Genomic DNA, 20,093 nt, shown 5'->3' on the forward strand with positions numbered 1-20,093 from the left:
CCCAAGCGATGCTCAATCTGCCTACCCCCACGGGACGTCACTGCCTATCTACCCCCACAGGAAGTCACTGTGTGTAGCATAATAATACAGACATTATCAGACTTATCACTTCCGTTATGACATTAATTTAAAGCTAAAATTATTCCGATCACGCTCTGAATACTTAAAGTTGCTATAAAAAGAGTTGATAAAGCAAAAACAATAATAGTTATTTTTTAAGGTTCGTAATACTGCATGGGTATAAGAATTACCTACCTATTGATTTGTTAATAAATACGCGCATGCAGCAGTTTCCGTTTCAAATAATAAAGTGTTTTATTAATTTTCAACTTATTATTATTAACGATGGATTGTTTATATTTTTTGTACCCAACATATAATTTAATTGTCGCCATAATATTATTATCGGGGACAAATAATAATCGTGGTAAGTTGTCGTTTTTCACGTTATCAAAATAGTGTACATACTTTAGTTGTGTAAATAATAATAGTGGTTTATCTATTTAGGTATCGCGACTATTTCCTTTCTGTTTTTTTTTAATAATAGCAATGCAGTTTTCCTTTAACTGTAAATAATATAGATATTTTTGATATTACACTACATACAGAATTTCATATTTTTCATGTCGTCGGAAATGGCTAGTCGGAAACAAATATTATACAAACCGGAGGTACTTTTAAAGAGAGTAAATTTCTTTCTATTTACATTACATAAATATTATCTTTATATAGGTATTATGTTTAATTGCTATTTATTCTTTTACATGCATCTGTATAAATAATTAAACTTAATTTATAGTAAGTACGTATATTAATTTTGGTTCTTATCTGTTTAGTGGAATCCAACGGCAAACAAATTTTGAAAAAATAGCCAATTGACTGGATTATTAATTATTGTTAGATTAGGTTATCATTCTTGAATTCATGAATTTTGCCGAAATCGGTAATGAAAATTTCCTCTGTTCCCGTCTGGCTTCCGGTAAACAGACTTTTGTAGGTTTATTAATTTTATAAATAATCCATTATCTGTTGTGCCGATTTTAGGTACGTGAAGGCTAGAGACAGATTTCTAGATCCATGTACTAAAATTAAGCATAACGTCATAATACACCGCTGGGCGTTAGAAACATAGGAATAGGTAGTTATTATCCCACACCGAGTACAAAATTATCGTTAGTCCAAATAGTTGATTGTTGGGAAATCGACTTTTAAAATTGCACATTTATTACGTGTGAACATTAGAAAATACATAAAATTATATTTTATTTTTTTCTCATTCATTCAGGTGTAGTTGAATTTATGATATTTGATCAATATTTTTTAAATAAATACTTTGTTTTATGGTAATATTTTAACTTTTAAGACATACGATAGTCTTGCAAAGAAGAAAAATTAAATAATGTAATAATTTATATGAAAAACATAGGTTAAACGCCACGTAGGTCAAAATGGAGCTTTTATGGTATTTTCAGAGAATAAGCCTGGACATTCCTTAAACGTTGTAGATAATCTATTTATATAATTTTGTAGCCTTATTATCCTATATATTTATTTTAAACATTTAATGACTGCATAAAGTATTTTTATTACATAAAATAGTATTCTTTTAAACCTCTCGATCTAATGTTTTAGAATATACTTAGTCATATTTCAGTACATTCATGTGCAGTGGTGTTAAGATTTTATAGATTTATTATTTTTTAAGCGCATTTATAAAACTACCAGTAAAATTGTTTACTATTTAAATAATATAAATATTGACGATAAAAAATTATATTTATAATCTCTGTGATCCCAAATTTGACAAGAATTAGGCATTTTATTATTCAAAAAATGGGCACGATTACCACATTTGAAGATAATTCTAAGATACTTATTATAAGCTATGTCTTTGCCCATTCAAATGTGATAAAAGATCCTACGAATAATGATTGTTTTATTCTTGACCTAAGAATAAGGAGTATTTTTTTTAAATACGCCATTTCTATTGGCATTTCCCAGTGGTTAAGCTAAAACATATGGCCGAAGCCATAAATTGACAAACGATAACTGAAGTAGGGAGTAAGATCATGTTAACGCGCGTGTTTGAATATGTACCTAACCGAAAAAAAACGATTTTTTTTTCGTAAGTGATAGTCTTGCACTGAGAAGATTTGAATGAAAATGCAGGATTAGACTATTGTAACTGAAATACCTACGCCTATAATAGGCCACCTAGAGTTACGGTGGTCTTGTACAATAAAGATATTCAAATTGTTCATGTTGCTGTGTAATAATCTCATTTTTGACGTTTTTGGACTTACGATAGTCTTATACTAGGTGTGCAATATGAGGATTGTTTTATTAGGTATTTAATTGATTTGACATCCAAATTAATGTGGCAAAAATATGCTTATTTCTGACAAAGCAACTATTTTAATATGTTTCATAAATATATCCCCACATTCGGCTGTTTATTTAATGTCAATTTAATTTCACGGCAAACCATTGATATCAGCTGTTAATAAAACTTGAAATTTGGAAGTGGTAATATTATTCCTCACTAGTTTTACTATAGGTAGGTATAATATACTAGGTATATTATTAAAAATAAATAATTTATGTGATAGGTAGGTACCCATCTGCTTTCGCGAACATTAACGACGCGGAATCTTATAAAACATCTCTACAGCTAGTTTCATACTGTAAATACTGTAGCATTTCTACAGTAATTATTAGTTTCATACTGTTAAAAATAATTATTCTAAATCGATGCAAAAAGTAAATCTATTATATTACCGCCGGTTTGCATTTCTCGTAATGTATTTTTGTTTATGAATAATGATGGCTGTATAAAAGCATGTCCGGTATTTTTGCGCGCGCAGTTCAAATTGATATTGTCTTCGAATAGTATGACGATCGTTCACTGAGATATAAAAAACGGCAACTTAAGATGTCGTTTCGGGTAAAATTTGAGCTTATCATTTTAGTTTACACGTTATCTTTTATTTCTTTCGCATCACTGAAATCTTTATCAGAGCGGTCCGTCGAAATAGAATCACAAGACAACGAAGCCGACATTGAAAACTACTTCAAAGACAAAAAAATAACGTTTCAAAATGTCAGAGTGAAAAATAATTACAAAGAAGAAAACATTAAATATGATCGAAGCTCCAAACCGAAATACGATATGTTGCGTGTCGATACAGATTTAAAACAGGAAGTAATAAGAGTTGAACATTTGGATACGACGACAGATCAAAATGACAATTACATGGCGTATAATAATAAATTACGAAGAAGATAAGCTGGTTGTAAACCAAATAATGAGGTAATAATAATTAACGATTCATTTTAATAATACGACGTATTTTCTTCATCTATTTTTGTGTGTTACAGTTCGCCGTAAGCTTTCTATCGGAAAGAGATGACCGTGTACTATACGGTTTCCAATTTCATTAGATATGAACGTTAATTCAATTTTCATAGCCGATTTTGGCAAATTTTATGAATTATTCAAGAATGAAAACCTAACCTAACAAATAATCCAGTATATCGGCTTTTTCCAAAATTTGTTTGCTGCTGGCCTCCTGTAAAGTGTAAACCGACAAGAGCCGTGTTTTATTTAGACATGAATTTTATGTCAGTACCTACTATACGACCCAAAGAGGTTGGGCGGTCTTTAATATACTTACGGCCATATATTTCCGATACAACATTTCACACGTACAAGTTTCCGGACACGATTTTTGTGATCTACATTATTTACCTTCAAGGTTCATTGGCTAGCATAAATGTTTGTTTGGGGCTCGTCGGTATTTTTTCTTGTGGATCATATCAAAACCGCGGTATACAATACCGAGAAACAGGTTTATTGAATTTCAAAAATCTTTGATAGGTTGCCACGAAACTACTTCCGTTAAATCAGGAAAAGTACCTAGACATCACGATGTCCATCTATTTTATTCCGACATGTTTTCGCCCATTCTTACTAGGTCCAGTTATATAGGTAGGTACACCTCAATGCTTTTGAAAATATATTTTGAAATGTATGTCATTATAATGTTCTACATAGGTATGCGTCTAGTTTATATTGTGCATTTATTATTGATGTTATTATTTTATAGATAGTTTCACAATGGCAAATCCAACATACGTTCAAAGAAATCAACTAGATGAACCAGCATTATTTTCAAGGCATATCAGATCTATTGGAGATGACAATTATATTAATGACGATAATGATAAAAATACAAAAGCAGTAGAATCAAATGATTCTGTAAATAATAGTAATAATCATAAAACAGATGAGAAAATATCTAAAAATAATGGCAAATCGGAATCAGCAGAGATAATAGAAAACAAAGAAATTTCAAATCAGATTGAAAAGAAAACTGAAGATAATTTGAACACAGCTGCTGAAAAACAAGATGCTAGTCAACATGTCGAGTCTCCGTTAAGCAAAGATACTAATAATAAAAGAGCCCTTTCTGGGAACGGAGAAACCAGAGCGGCGGAAGGCGCTGCTCCTCCCAATCTGTCATTTCTTCCACCTGGTGCACAAGCCGCCATCGCAAGCCAAAGTGGACAGGCGACTTTATTTCTGGGGGCATTTCAAATCATAATGATGCCGATGCCATCTGGTAAAGACAATATTCCTGGGGCAAAACCACCTGTCCCAGGTATGGGTAATGGGATCGGAGGAGGATAATTTAATACCATAATATTATATTTTAGACTATCAATAATTATCGTTATTATTTTGTATTTTACCACCTATGATAATATGTATTTAGTAAAGATAGCTGTCTGTAATTACACACTTCCATATTGTACTTAAAATTCACTGAATCTCATTTCTGTTTTTGATGGCTTGAATAAAAGATTTGGGTCCCAAGATGAGTGGAAAAATATTTTTTATTAAAAAATACGTAAGGTTGCGTAACATGAGCGAGTAATGCCAAGATAATGCCTCTGCATACCTACAATAAGAACATACTAGGTAGGTATATGATTACATAGGTACTATTGTAAGCTTGACCTTAGCTAGACGCTTAAGGAGAAGCTCTACAGAATTGGCCTTGAGAATTGAAAATATGATTTTTTAACATGTGGTCCATAATATCTGGTCTACTAGTTAATATAAAAAGCTCGTGTCAAAGTTGTTTGTGTTAATAAATTTGCTCTGTGACTGATCCGACTCATATTTCACATTTATTTCATCAGGGCTGTCGAAGACATAAATCATAATATATATTTATAATTTTAAATTTTTATTTATAATATATATTATTTAAGTTTTGTGCACCTAATGCCGGGTCCACACTGGCAACAAGTTAATTTGCTGGCAACCTCGTTAGATTTTACGATAATTATTGTAAAATTTCTTAAGCAATTATGGTAAGTATCGTAAAATTTAATGAGGTTGCCAGCAACTTGTTGCCAGTGTGGAAATGGCTTAATATCCACTGTGGTTCACGTAGTGGCATGGACCTGGGGTTAGCTAATTCAGGAAGTCAACACCCATGATAGATTTTTTTCCAGTTTTGGTTGCATTATATTCCAAAACTCTTCTGTAAAAATCGTTTCCGAGTTTATAAATGGAAATTTCTCGGTGTACATAGTAAACAAACCTACGAATAAAAAAAGACAAAAAGGAACATACTGATTCATCGCAGTAAAATCTGGTAATCAAATTCGCCATTTTGAAAAGCGACGATTTTGCGTACAATACCAATAATACTGCGGACAATACCAATAATATTTTTTTTTTTTTTAATAAAATCTCCGATGATTAGGGATTTTTGCGAAAATATCGATTTAAATTAACGTCCTAACGACGCCGATGTCCTTTTGATACTAGATTATATTTCAATCTCCTTCTCTTGAGCCCCCTCTTAAGACGTAAGATTTAAATTGGGGTTATTGATATATGGATCAATGGCCCAATGGAATGGAATTTATATTATGCATTTATGTATATCTATTGTTTTTGTTTTGTTTCGTTTCTTTATTGAACACCACAACAAGCCAGGAAGCCCAATTACAGAGGAAAACTCCCAGGCTTGAATATTTCATATATTAGATTTTCACCGGGAGCGAACCCGAAGCTCTCGAATGAGACGTAGGTACTGGAATATGAGGGTCGCCAAAATATTATTAATAGTGTAGTTCAGCGCTTGAAATGGAAAAGTTTACGAACCGGAGCGCTCGACAGTTTACTGAAGATATTTTTATAGTAGTATTACATGAACATAATTACGTGTATTTCATAAGAATAAGTGTGTTAGCTTTTCTATTATATGACCTGTCTAGCTCAGACGGTCAAATTACTTTTTCCACGAGACGGAGCGATAATTTTACCGATTTCACGAACAGGAACGGCGCTCCGGTCCATTTCGAGCCCTGGTGTAGTTATGTACAGTAAAAACGAAACAATGATGCGGTTCGTCGATTGTATTTATGTACGTATACGTATGAATACGCGGTCATCGGCTGCCAGGCATTTATTTTATCACGGCTCCCCATACGCACGCACACTATCGACTGACCGTATTGTTGTTTCGTTTGTACTGTAAGTACCTACTTAACTAAACATGTTATAACATTATCTGGAATACATATAGGTAACCAGAAATTATGGCTAGTTTGTAATCTTAGATTGTGTTAATTATGTCGACAAGCAAAATGGATAATCTGTCATTATTCAATCTCATTCTTCCCACAATTAATAGGTAGTATTTTTTATAATGAATATAATAGGTACCTAATCAAATATTAAAATATATTGTTTGAGTTACTTTGTTATTTTAATATTAATTTTATTTATCTTGATAATTAACGGAAAAAAGGCAAAGAATTTGTGTTAGATATTATTTTAATAAAATATTATTGTACTTAGTTTATTTAAATTTAAATTACAAAAAATCCAAGTAATTTCATAGAACATAAAACATTGTTCGGTACCTACTATAATAATTGCACAGATTAGTATACTATAAATTAGGGTGAGCGTTTGTCAATTAATATTGTAGACAGCAAATCCAGCGGAGAAATACCAGCGAACAGAAAACTCTGGTATTGCTTGTCAATGGATCGGGTACATTATTTTTGGCATTGTATTTTATACTCCATTCGCTTCATAGACTAAAACTATAAAGATGGCAGCACAGAGCTTAATTTGACGTTTACAATCAATAGACAAAATATCCATCGCCGCCTGCCGGTACATACATTTATTGCACGATTTTATTAAATATAATACTCCAATAAAAAATATTTATTATAAAAAATGACGGCATTCGAGGAGTTCGGTGTTCTTCCCGAAATCGGCAAAGCCGTTGACGAGCTAGACTGGACTCTGCCAACAGATGTGCAAGCTGAGGCGATTCCTCTCATCTTGGGCGGCGGAGATGTTTTGATGGCAGCTGAGACAGGCAGCGGAAAGACGGGAGCGTTCTGTCTGCCTATTCTTCAGATAGTGTGGGAAACCCTTAAGGATCTAGCTGAAGGGAAAGGCAGTAAGATCATACAGCAAACTTCTCCGAATTGGACGCTTAGTTTCTTCGATCGCGGAGACGCTCTGGCCGTCACTCCCGACGGTCTGAGGTGTCAATCGAGAGAGTTTAAGGACTGGCATGGCTCCAGAGCTACAAAGGGGGTTTTCGGTAAAGGGTCTTACTATTATGAGGCCATTGTCACTGATGAAGGACTCTGCAGGGTTGGGTGGTCGACTCAAGGGGTAAGTTATACGATTGTGTGCCATTTTTGGTAAAGGTATAATCAATGAACTATTTGGTAATATTTATAGTACTTCATATCGTCATTTGGTCTTTTTACTGGTTCTCCGCCATCGCTCGCTGTCATCTGTCAGTGAGCGCAGTGTTGACAACCGAACTATAATTATAGTACATTTTGGTTCGCGTACTATTAAAAAAGCATAGTACGTCAAAAATACCACAATTTTGAAAATTGGAATTTATTGAATTCGCCGGTTGTGCGAATATTCCCCATTGCTTATTCCATTACGTTTAAAAGTTGTCTATATTGTCGATGTTTAAGTTCCGTAAAATGTTCATACTTCAATCACAGCAAATCGTAATAACGTGAAGCGAGGGACGTAGTAAGTATAATCTATATAATATAAGATCTCAGTATGCGATATTAGTCTATGGACGTAGTCTTGCGTTGTATACTCTAAAAAACTAACGTTAATGACGGCAGCCGGTGTTAGCATTTTTCGGTCGTAAGAGGTGTTTTAATAAAGCAGGGCATCGCAATTTCTCGAATTCTCCGTTATGTTTATGTGACAAACAAAAAACTTACATTTTCAACACGTCCTATAATTTTTGCCGAAATACTATAATGTCTCGGACCGCGTATTATAATTCGATGACAAAATGATAGCTGAATTCCAAAATGGCGACTGACAAATAAAGACGACGGAGCACCAGTAAAAAGCACCCGTCATTTTAGTGAAGGTGTTTTGACACGAAAAACCAAACACAACCTATTGAAAAATAACCCAAAACCTAACACAGCCTACTTATTTTTGGGTTACAGTTGGTTGTGTTAGGTTTTGGTTGGGTTTTTCATCTTAAAAGACCTTGATCACAAAAACGATATGGAGTACTATAAAATTACCAACTATTTATTCAACGAATAAGATACTAGATATGAGAATGTAACATTCTATATGTTGAACATACATAATTTAAAAACATCTCATACATTTATATGTACCCACTACAAAAAATCTTTTTAGAAAAAAATACGGCACCCGCTGGGACTTGAACCTGTAACTGCTGGAGTCGCGCCAGCGTGCTTTTCCTAGTATGTAGTTCGGATAGTGCTGAGCAGAGAGATGTTGATGGTTGAATTGATGAATTCCGAATGGCACGACTAACTAAGGCGATGCAACTCGCAAAGCGGGCGGTAATTTCGGATATTTTCGTACATTTTTAGCAGTCTTCGATAATATTGTAGGTGAATCGTGCCGAAAAAATAGGAATTATCCAATTCGTTCACGACTGCTCACGATTTCAGGGAATGACTCGAAATTGATTTTCCACGATCGGGGGCGATTGTGGATGTTGGGGTTACATGTAAATTGTACGTAAAACATTTCACCATAGCACAGTTAGCCGTGAGCTTATCGAAAAGAGATGACCGTATACTATACGGTCTCCAATTTTATTAGATTCAATATGAACATTAATTCAATTTTCATAGCTGATTTTGGCAAAATTCATGAATTCAAGAATGAAAACCTAACCTAACCTAACAAATGATCCAGTATATCGGCGGCTATTTTCAAAATTTGTTTGCTGCTGGCTTCCTGTAAAGTGTAAACCGACAAGAACCGTGTTTAATTTCGACATGAATTTTATGTGAGTACAATATGACCCAAAGAGGTTGGCCGGTCTTTAATATACGGCCATATTACAACATTTCACGGTGAAGTGTGATACGGTGAACTGCATACGTACAAGTTTCTGGACAGGAGTAGATGGTCGGGCTAGACGGTTGGCCTGAGAATCAGCTGATGTAATTTGATCTTAAAAAGATCATTATAGGCCTCCACATTTAATAGTCTGTTAGATACCTGTACATATAGACAATATAAGATTCTTACACCCGCTTTGATAGACAAACTCAAATACCCTAAAAATAACCTCTTATTTTGTTTTCTTACAGGCATCTTTGGATTTGGGCACAGATCGTTTCAGTTTCGGTTTTGGAGGCACCGGTAAAAAGTCACACAATAAACAATTTGATGACTATGGTGGGGCATTCGGAATGCATGATGTAATAGGTAAGTCCATATTTAACTGCTCCATACCTATTATAGGTATAAACTCAAGGTTGTTGCAATTACCTAAATGATTTTATTTATGTAATTTTGTTGACATCTACAAAACCTACTTAATACGTTGACGAACGTAGAGTTGATTCAATATTGTTGATATAAAAACAATCGTAACTGACTTTGTAATGACAAAAAAAATGTAAATTGAGGTTATTAAAAAACCATTCAAATTGGTTTGGAGCTTATTACGTCAACGTGTTCTGTCACCTTTTCGAAGATATTCTTTTTCTCTTGAACTGAGTCTATATTTGAACAGGTGTGATTAAAGCAGTAAAGTGATACAGGAGCAGTTTATTGATGTTGCATAGGAAAATGACTCTAGAACTACTTCAGCGATTTTTTTAGAGAAATCACATCCACCACAACCAAGGCCATCTATTGTCAGGTCACAGTACTAGATTATGAGTTCCGATGATAATGCCAGCTATTGCTTATTTTCGATTGCATTGCAATGATGATGATTTTTGATTGTTATTAATTAACATATTACTTACCATACGATGTAATAGACCATTTATACGTGCATGGATTTACTGGCGGCAGTACGTTTTGTCTTGACCATAACGATAAAATGACTGCATGCACGGATGAAAAAAATTTAGCGGCTTCTGAATTTTCATGCAATAATTGCAACTTGCATGAGGTATGCTCATGCGCTGTAGAACGACAGTGGCGAACCTGCTAAAAAAAATTCGAACTAGAGCATTTTGACATTTACCAATTTTCACAACCTTTCAAATAGCACTATACAATGACAACAACGTGTCTCGCTTACGCTTGAAGAATGAGATTGGCGAGACAGCCAGCACTTTTGCGTTTTAACAGTTATTATCGCGATAGTTCATTTTACACACTATTGGTGCCAGTTATGCCATGTACATGTACAGGCGCTATAAAGCAATCCACAGTTTCGTGCTGTGGCCTGACTACAGAGGGCCTTGACCACATCTGGCAGAAGAAGGGTTTTTTTTCACTATCTTTGATGTTAACGTTTTTTTGCAGGCTGTCTTTTGAATTTGTCTAAAGGCGAGGTGAAATTTTCGAAGAATGGTGTTGATTTGGGAGTCGCGTTCACATTAAGTCCACAGCAACGCGGCGATACTTATTTCCCTTCTGTCGTTCTCAAGAATGCTGAGATGCTCTTCAATTTCGGAGCTACGCCTTTCAAAGTAAGATTATGACAAATAGTTGAACAGTATAAAACGTGATTGTTGCATGATTTCATGTATCACTTTGATTTTCAAATATTTATAACATTTAAGGTTTTGTGTGTTTTTATATTTTGTGTTATCTATAAAATATAAGATTTTTTATGATTTAATGGCATAATTTTAGATATTTTATAGTTTTGACTATTATCTTCAAAAAAAAAACAAATACTTTATGACTGACAAAGCTTAGTGTGCACAATTTATGTCGGATCTTAACAGCCTACCTCCACCCTTCGCCACTGGAATGATGTAATACAGTAGTACCGCGAGGTCACAATAGACTTCCTCACGGTAAATTTGAATTTGGTGTGCCGACGCCTTGAACATGCCTGGTATGAATGATTGGTTGTACACAATTTAATGTTTTCAAGGCAACACTAATATAATTCAAACTATTGACAATAGTGACTCGACCAAACCGTTTATAGAAACTAAATGATTTATTTTCCAGCATCCTCCTCCGTCAGGCTACACGGCTGTGAGTGAAGCGAGTAAAGATTGCACAAAGCACAACACGGTGTCCGGAACAGCATCTTCGGCCTCTTCAAAGCCTGTTAATAACGCCCCGCAAGCCATCATCATTGAAGTATACAAATGTTTCATTACGTATTAACAAAATTACGAATCAATTGAAAACTCCATTAGAAAGTTTTACCGAATATATCTTATCATGACGTGCAAAGATGTTAAAAAATTGCCCATATCAGGTATGTAGGACATGTAAAACATGAAACACGGTCTTAAGGGGTCGTCCATGCATCACACCACACCCTAAGGGGGGACGGCGTCTGAGATAATCTGGCGATTTATATGGCAAAAATATTCCGTGACCGAAACCAAAACATTCACATTATAATGCAAGTGTTGCCTGTGAAAGGACGGACAGTGTAGAATAGAATATTTAGATGAACAGTCACAAAAATCGCATTTGTATGTTATGTACATTGTACACTATTCGAATATTATGTCAAATTAGCTGCTATGTTTCAATGCACTAATTTACTGAATAATAATTTTTCGTGTAATACTAAATACTTATAAAATTTTCTTACTCCAAACTTTTTGGTCTGATGGCTCTACCATATAAGATTTAGTGTTAATTCTGTAGTTTTGATATAGGACTATTTGTAACAGTTTTTGATACGTGTGACGTTCGATATGAAAATGCATAACATGTTTTGATTGGTCTGCATTCACACAGCCTTCTCGGGAACTGGCGGAACAGACGTACAACCAGATAGTAAAATTCAAACGGCACCTGCAGTCTCCTGTGGTGAGAGAGCTTCTAGTTATTGGAGGAGTCAACGTGAAAGACCAGATAGCTGAGCTTAATTCCGGAGTCGATATCGTTGTCGGAACACCGGGAAGAATGGAGGACCTTATACAAGGAGGTGAGAGAAACGCTAATGTGCTGGACGATCGCCTTAAATTTGAATGCTTTGCCGAGATATCGGTGAGTACAGCCTCAACAGTTTACCAGCGGATGGGATCTTAGTGTAAGATTTCAGTGGCTGCGTTTTGCGGAGTGAGGCATGCAGCGTGCATGTTAAATGAGTACATACAATATGCACGCTGCACGTTCCGTACTTCAAAATGTTGCCATTTAATACACTAAATACACTACTGTCGTTGGGTTTCTAGGCGTGTTCTAGTATTAAAAAGAATATATATGTATCACGCGATCGGCTGTGGTGATAGAAGGTGGTTTAATTGATTATGTTGATGCAACCATTAATCTGTTGCCAAAAGGGTTCACAGTTTGTTTGCATGAGTAGGTTACCTGGCTCTGACGCACTGCCGATTCTTCGTCCTGGACGAGGCGGACGGTTTGCTGAAGCAGGGCTACACCCAGATGCTGGAGAGGCTGCACAAGCAGATTCCCAAGATCACCTCCGACGGTCGCCGCTTGCAGATGATCGTTTGTTCAGCCACGCTGCACGCCTTCGAGGTCAAGAAAATGGCCGTACGTTGATTTATCTTTAAAGTATCCATTTGTCTTTTGTTTATAAAAAAAATGTCATTTAATCCGGTTCTGTGCCAAAGCGAACTAGTCCACGGATATGGCCATGCGTACAGTGCCGGCCATACAAAAATCGTGGACTTATTCGCCTGTCTTTGAAGACAGAATGCCAGACTCGGGCGTTTGTTTTGAATAATTTAAAATTCGGAAGAATACTGGTCCAATATTGAGACATTTAGCATATGATTGCTAAGTGTTTATGATAAAATTTCAATATATTTAAAAGAAAATAATAATAAGGTTTATTTTTGCCAAAAAATTCGCGGCCTCTCACTTGCCGTCATACACCTCCCGGCATTTAATGGGAATAAATTAAATTGTTTAATAGTAAAATTGAAACCTAATTCTAAGTCAACAAACAATGAATTTCTAAAAATTATTTGCAGTAGAATCTCCAAAATCATATATGCAGGCTTGGTTTCACAGGGTTTAATTGAATTTTAAAAACTAACACCATCTGTAAATTGTAGCCTTTCAATGAAAACAACTACCTATGTATGACTGACAAAGTTCAGTGTGCATTATTGCCTTGATATTAATTATTTCTTTTATTGATAATTGTTTTCAGGAGAAACTGATGCACTTTCCGACGTGGGTGGATTTGAAAGGTGAGGATGCCGTCCCCGAGACGGTACATCATTGCGTCGTCATGGTTGACCCACAGAAGGATCGTTCATGGGAAACTATCAAAAGGTAATAGTCGGATTTGCTGAGCAGTGCTTATTAATATAAATACATCCACATTACAAGGTCTGAATAAAAAATCCTGATCATATTAGTGACGTGCAATATTTTACAGAATTACAATAAATTTGTTTCTATGTTGGTGTCTGCAGTGAAATAGTTTTTTTTTTTTTTTTCCAACCTTGTCCGATCCGAATAAGATCATATCGGCCTCCACAGAGTGGAGGTTTGTAATAACAGATTTTATTTTTATTGCTCCAGTGAAATAGTTACCATCCTTTAATCCATGAGTGATAGCTTTGCTTCAAACGTCTGCAAATTCACTTATTATTTTTTAATATGTGTTAAGATCCAGAGCATAGATCTAATTGGTTGAACGAATGACTATATAGGCGGTTGTGGACTGTGCTCACATAAACAATTATACATCGCTTTCTCTCACTCACTATCCTATCAACTGTCTAGTTTTCTGTTAAAACTATTGAATCTCAAATTTGGTATAATTGTAGCAACCGTTTCTCGTAAAAAGGATAAAAAAAACATGTCAAAAGGCAGTTCAGATCTACATGCAATAGTAGATGCATTGATTTATCATCATGGGTATCATGTCAACATTGCAATCACTGTCCCTGATATTATAGTTCTCGTTCCTGTCCTCCCTCTTGCCCTGGACCACCAGTCATCCATACCGAGAGCGTGGAGGCCTTTTTCTTCTCTGTGAGTGAGAAAACTCGCTCATGGCGTAGAACTGGCTAGAATTGTGATCTCTGGCTTTGTAAACATTAAGCGCTTCGACGCTGATGTATTGTTCTTTAGTATCTTTCTGTATACCCTGCACTCAAATACCTGGTTCCTGACAGAAAAAATATTTTTTGCAGACACGTCCAAACTGACGGAGTGCATGCCAAAGACAACGTTCGACCCGGTGTGAACAGTGCGGAGTGTCTCTCGGAAGCCGTCAAAATCCTCAAGGGAGAATATTGCCTTCGAGCCATCCAAGAACACAAAATGGATAGGTAAGTCTTGTACCTAATATACATTTACAAGGACTATTAATCTAATTGACACTTGCGTCAATTAAATTAATCGTCATCGGTGGTGCAGTATTTAGAGGATATGAAAAGAGGCCTTAAGCGTTGAAACAATAGGTGTCAATGCACATGCCGACCACTAGATGTTGCATCAAGAGATGTACGTGCGGGATGCATGCTAGTCTACGCATCAAGTCAAGAGTGCTGTAATACAAAAAAATTCAATCTCTTTGCTGTTAACCAATCCCAAATATATGCTCCTATAGATCTACCATTATAAATTGGCATTTCAGCGAGGGCGCTAGTATGACATTGAGAATGTTGCCATAACTAACAAAAAATGGTAATTTATAATTTTTTATTAGTAGTAGATATAGGTACAAATATTATTAAAATAAAAAATTAACACAATCAAAATAAAAACGTGTTACTTTTTTTATAACCATGAGGAAGAAATGCATAGGTAGTTGGAAAAATCAGAAATTGGAAAATATAAAGTGGTACTGTGTATATTTTAGGCATGGAAAAAAATATAATAAAAAAAGCGAAAGTAAATTAAATTAACTCTAAAGACAGTAAAATAGTATCAACATAAATGGAATTTTAAATGAAACCCGATAACTTTAAATTACACAAACAATGTAGAAATTATATAACTACTATAATGGTTCAATTCCAGATAGACTATCATCCGATTCTGTGTCACTCTTAGGACCATTTACAGTAAAAATAAAACCAGTCGAGGTCATATTATGGAATTCAAACTTGTAAATGTCAGTTTAATTAATATACTAAATTTCTTTATAAATCCGTTTACTTACACAAATAATAAGTAAGTATTCATTTATATTGCTATCCGACATTAATTTTTATTTATATCATAACATTGAACAAAACTAAAAAAAAAATAAGAAATTACTTGCGTTGTAATATAAATGCAACTTGGTAACACTGAACAACTGTCATGGCGACTGGCCGTTGTATTCCATTATCGATATAAATAATCATTTCGTTTCGTCCTTTTTCGTCATCGCAGAATTGCCATACTTTTAGAATGATGTCTCTGACATTTCCACGAACTGTTTTAGAACTACTTGCCATTATGCACTATACTTATTTCTTCTGTATTTTCAATAACACAATATATACCGCGAATCCTGCACGCTGACGTTTCAAAATGTAAACATTTGACTCAGTCTGGAATAAATTTGTCATAACGCCCAATCGCCCGGAGTTATTTTCGGATGTCTACATTAATTTCTTCGTGGAGACATAATTCGTTGTTGATTATATTAAAATATAGCTTACTTTAAATACTATCCAAATAATTGGTGCTAAGTAGCTATCGAATAATGTCAAATATTAAAAGGTCACATTCGTTTATTAATAATCAATGCTCTTTATGTTTTCAAATGTACAAACAATAAAAATCTTGCGAGCAAGAAAAACAGCGTACCTACCTAAATTAGCAACAAACACTCATTCGATTATAAAGTACTATATCAAATATAAAATTATGTATTAGGTACATTCCTTATTTAAAAGGAAAAAGCTTTTTTCACTTGTTGATCTCTTTTTTTAATAGGTAGGTATATTTTATTTATCAACACTAAATATAATGTGATTTTGATATTTTGACGCCATGAGAGCTAAATAAACGCAAGCGCAATCCATAATTCGAGAAACATGTTGTACAATTAAATGGCGTTTGTGACAAATTTATCCTCGACAGACATGCCAATTTACGATGGTAGATCTATAATATTTATACTACATGCGAAGCAGGCCTAAGAGTGGGTTTATTGTCTGGGCCTCGCATCAGTTGAAGTATGACATTGCTTGGTGGAGAGAGTACAGAAGAAAATTCTGAGACTTCTTTACCTTAGGCTGTATGGATACTCTGTAGTTCTATCCGACTGACTTTCTTTTAGATATGCTTACATACTGTAGTTTATAGTTTAGAAGATATCTATTTTTGATATCTATGTTTTTTCCGACTTATAGATACGCGGTGTAAGTGGAAACTTTGCCATTCTTGGTAGTATTGCCCAGTGTGTCCCTGATGACTGTATTAATCAGGAGCATCCGTTGCTTGTTCTCCCAAGGTGCACAACTAAGCTGCCATTGGTAATGCCAATTGGAAGGGCATTTAAATATGAGCACTTGTTTTTTTTGTTTTTTAAGTCATGTTGCGAATGATTTCATTTTATAATTTGTCATGTTCATTATAATGTGAATATATGTGAATTTGAACTATTGTATGTCATCCGAACAGATCCATAATATTCTGTCGTACCAAAACCGACTGCGACAACATGGAGAAGTATCTAGCGCAGAGCTTGGGCGGGCAGACATGCGTGTGTCTGCACGGCGACAGGAGGCCTCAAGAGCGCAAAGAGAACCTGCAGAAATTCAAAGATGGCCGAGCGCAGTTCCTCATCTGCACCGATGTGGCTGCCAGAGGTCTCGATATCACGGGACTACCTTTTAGTTAGTGTCATTGTCTCTTATTAACTCATTCTATAAGTATACATGATGGTCGATGGCCAAAGATTTTGAGAAAAACCTTCTATAGAGATGCCTAAATGTATGAAATTAAAGCAAAAAAGACCACCGGTCTACTGATATTAAGATAGTTACAAGTGACTGCATTGCAGGTTCATTTCAAAGTGCGGACAAAACTAGATTCTTTTTCAAAGCAAGATTACCGAAAGCAAGCTCATCGACATCGAACATTAATGTCATTCCACAACGGATGTGTCTGGATATATCATCTGAAAACGAAAACGATAGGATTTTGTTTGTGTTTATATAATGGACTTTCGGCTTTAATGGACACCCCCCTACCTGCATTGGTCTGTTATATCGAGGTTCTACTGTATCATATTGTTTTCAAATGTTTTTTTGGTTTCAGCAATAAATGTAACACTGCCTGATGAGAAGTCAAACTATGTCCATCGAATTGGTCGCGTTGGCCGCGCTGAGAGAATGGGTCTCGCGATAAGTCTTGTGTCTTCCGTTCCTGAAAAGGTAGTGACTTTACTTATATAACCAACATTATAAAACGCAATCAAAAATATATACACTTTTAATACGAGCACTTTAACAATGCTTGTCTTACATAATGGCTGCTGCCGATGCTCGATCTATAATGATGAATGTATAATTTGCTTGCAGTGTCGTGTGTAGTGAGCGGTCACAGTATAGATACTATGCAGTGTCATGGCATGGTATGTTGTGGAAAATAGAAAAGTAACCATAAAATTATATGGTCTTCCTTTGGTATTGCTCTTTTACTTGGTTAGACCATCGTGTTGATGCCGATCTCTCTTTCGCGTCAGCCATTAATGTCTCCGCTGAAATGAGCTTTTTCAAATTATTGTTCTTTTCTGGCTATGTGGTGAAAGAACTGTGGAACACTCTGGAGATATATTTTAGAGAGTCAGTTTTCACATTTATTTCTTTCAAAATGGCGATAATCATTGTTTTTGCCGATCATGGAATACGTACCATTTATGCCAACATCACTATATCGAAAGCATCAATCTTTTTTTTAACACTACAACAAGCCATGAGACCTAATAAAAGCAGTGTAGTAGTGAAACAATCGCTGATACACCTAGGCTTTCAGAAAATTACACAGATGTATTGTGAATGATGATGAAAAGTCATCTTCTTCCGCATTAGACTACCGGCTAGTATACAGTGTTAAAATTATAAGTTTATTTGCTAGGTATGGTATCATGGTGAATGGTGCTCGTCTCGGGGCAAGAGCTGCTGGAATACGCAGCTGACTGACATCAAAGGCTGCTGCATGTGGTACAATGAACCGCGCTACCTGGGAGAGATTGAGGAGCACCTCAATGTCACAATCCAACAGGTGGAGAAGGACATCAAGGTGCCTTGCAACGAGTTCGACGGGAAGGTTGTCTACGGAGAGAAGAGGCTCAAAACTGGATCCGGTTACAAAGTAAAAACTGCTTTTTCATCATAACTTCCACTGCCAAATATAAGCAGTGTCTTTCTTTGTAAAGAGTGAGCCTTTGCAGGTTTTGGCTACAGTCGCGATAAGCAAAACTTTGCGATCAATAGGGATTTAAAAAAAAGCAGTTTATAATATGTATTAATAAACTAATTAATAAAATTTGTTTCGCGTTGGAAAAATGTTGCCTTGCGACATATCGGCTTTACTTCTACATCTACTCGTTACTTTATTATATGTGACCGAGAGAGAAAGTCGTATGTGCGGGACATTCATTATGATGATTCCTAGCACGTGGCACATGTCAAAACGAAACACAAAAAAGATATTGAAAATCAATCACAATATAATGAATTCATACCCGCCCGGGTTTGAAAATTTTCACATTCATATTTATTTGCAGGAAAATTCATACTTGCTCTCTGAGGTTGGAGTAAAGTAAAATCATCCTGTTACCGTTCCAAGCCCAAAAGAATTCTCCAGATTGTAATCTTCCCTGGTTTTATGGGTTGTATGACCAAAAATCGGAGAGTTTGGCAAAGCATGCCAAGTAGAGTCTGTCTCGTATCTGGTGTTTGCTGATTATGATTATGGAATCGTCGCCTCTAGTACCACCCAAGCTAATTGCCCATAAAATTGAGAATAAGCTTCTGTTAAAATCAATAATAAATAAAAGACACCCATAATATCACCGTACAAAAATAATTTTAATTAAATTGTCATATTATGGTGAACATCTTGAATTAATAATTTATCATGTATACAATGTTTTTTTTAAATAATAATAAGGACTGGAGAAGTGAAGCAATTCGTGTAAATCGTCTCCACTTCAGATTTCGGACATACATATTGATATCATAGCTTTTTTTTTGTCAGAACAACATGGATACAGCAAACGATTTTTTCATGATCATATCAGATTTAATTTATTACCTTCTATTATTGTGGCAAGTCTGTTGAAAATTGTGTTACAAATTTTGTGTTATATTTTCAGGATCATGTAACACAGATGGCACCGGTAGTGAAACAGTTGGCGGATCTGGAATCTCAATCTCAACTTGTCTACCTCAAGAATTACCATAATGCAATAATAGCATAGAAAATTTTTGATTTTTTAATTTTTATGGCTGTTAATGTATCTGTCCTGTCCTGTTTGAAATACTTTCGATAATAAATGAATAAAAAATGTCATGAATTATATTATTCTATTTGATTTGAACTCTTATCCCAAAAGTATTGGCTAATACAAAGAGGAGACACTTGAAAAGTATCTCAATTATGCAATCAATCAAGCCTATCGCTATCTAATACTGTTGCT

The 20,093-nt window shown here is 35.1% G+C and overlaps 1 protein-coding gene across 1 annotated transcript; it reads left to right on the forward strand.

Annotated features, from left to right (window-relative positions):
• The first annotated feature begins 7,174 nt into the window (after nucleotides 1–7,174).
• Ddx1 (ATP-dependent RNA helicase Ddx1) lies at nucleotides 7,175–19,975 on the forward strand. Its single transcript, XM_085950436.1, has 12 exons — nucleotides 7,175–7,720; nucleotides 9,676–9,793; nucleotides 10,850–11,016; nucleotides 11,510–11,644; nucleotides 12,260–12,449; nucleotides 12,834–13,021; nucleotides 13,647–13,771; nucleotides 14,641–14,778; nucleotides 17,069–17,283; nucleotides 17,708–17,823; nucleotides 18,527–18,763; nucleotides 19,770–19,975. Exons 1-12 carry the CDS (start codon nucleotides 7,271–7,273, stop codon nucleotides 19,872–19,874), a joined length of 2,184 nt encoding a protein of 727 aa, XP_085806562.1. The 5' UTR covers nucleotides 7,175–7,270; the 3' UTR covers nucleotides 19,875–19,975.
• The last annotated feature ends 118 nt before the right edge of the window (nucleotides 19,976–20,093 follow it).

The sequence above is a fragment of the Rhyacophila brunnea genome, unplaced genomic scaffold, assembly GCF_057557595.1.
Source record: "Rhyacophila brunnea isolate RB1 unplaced genomic scaffold, BYU_Rbru_1.0 scaffold_23, whole genome shotgun sequence".
In the NCBI taxonomy this organism is placed as follows: domain Eukaryota; kingdom Metazoa; phylum Arthropoda; class Insecta; order Trichoptera; family Rhyacophilidae; genus Rhyacophila; species Rhyacophila brunnea.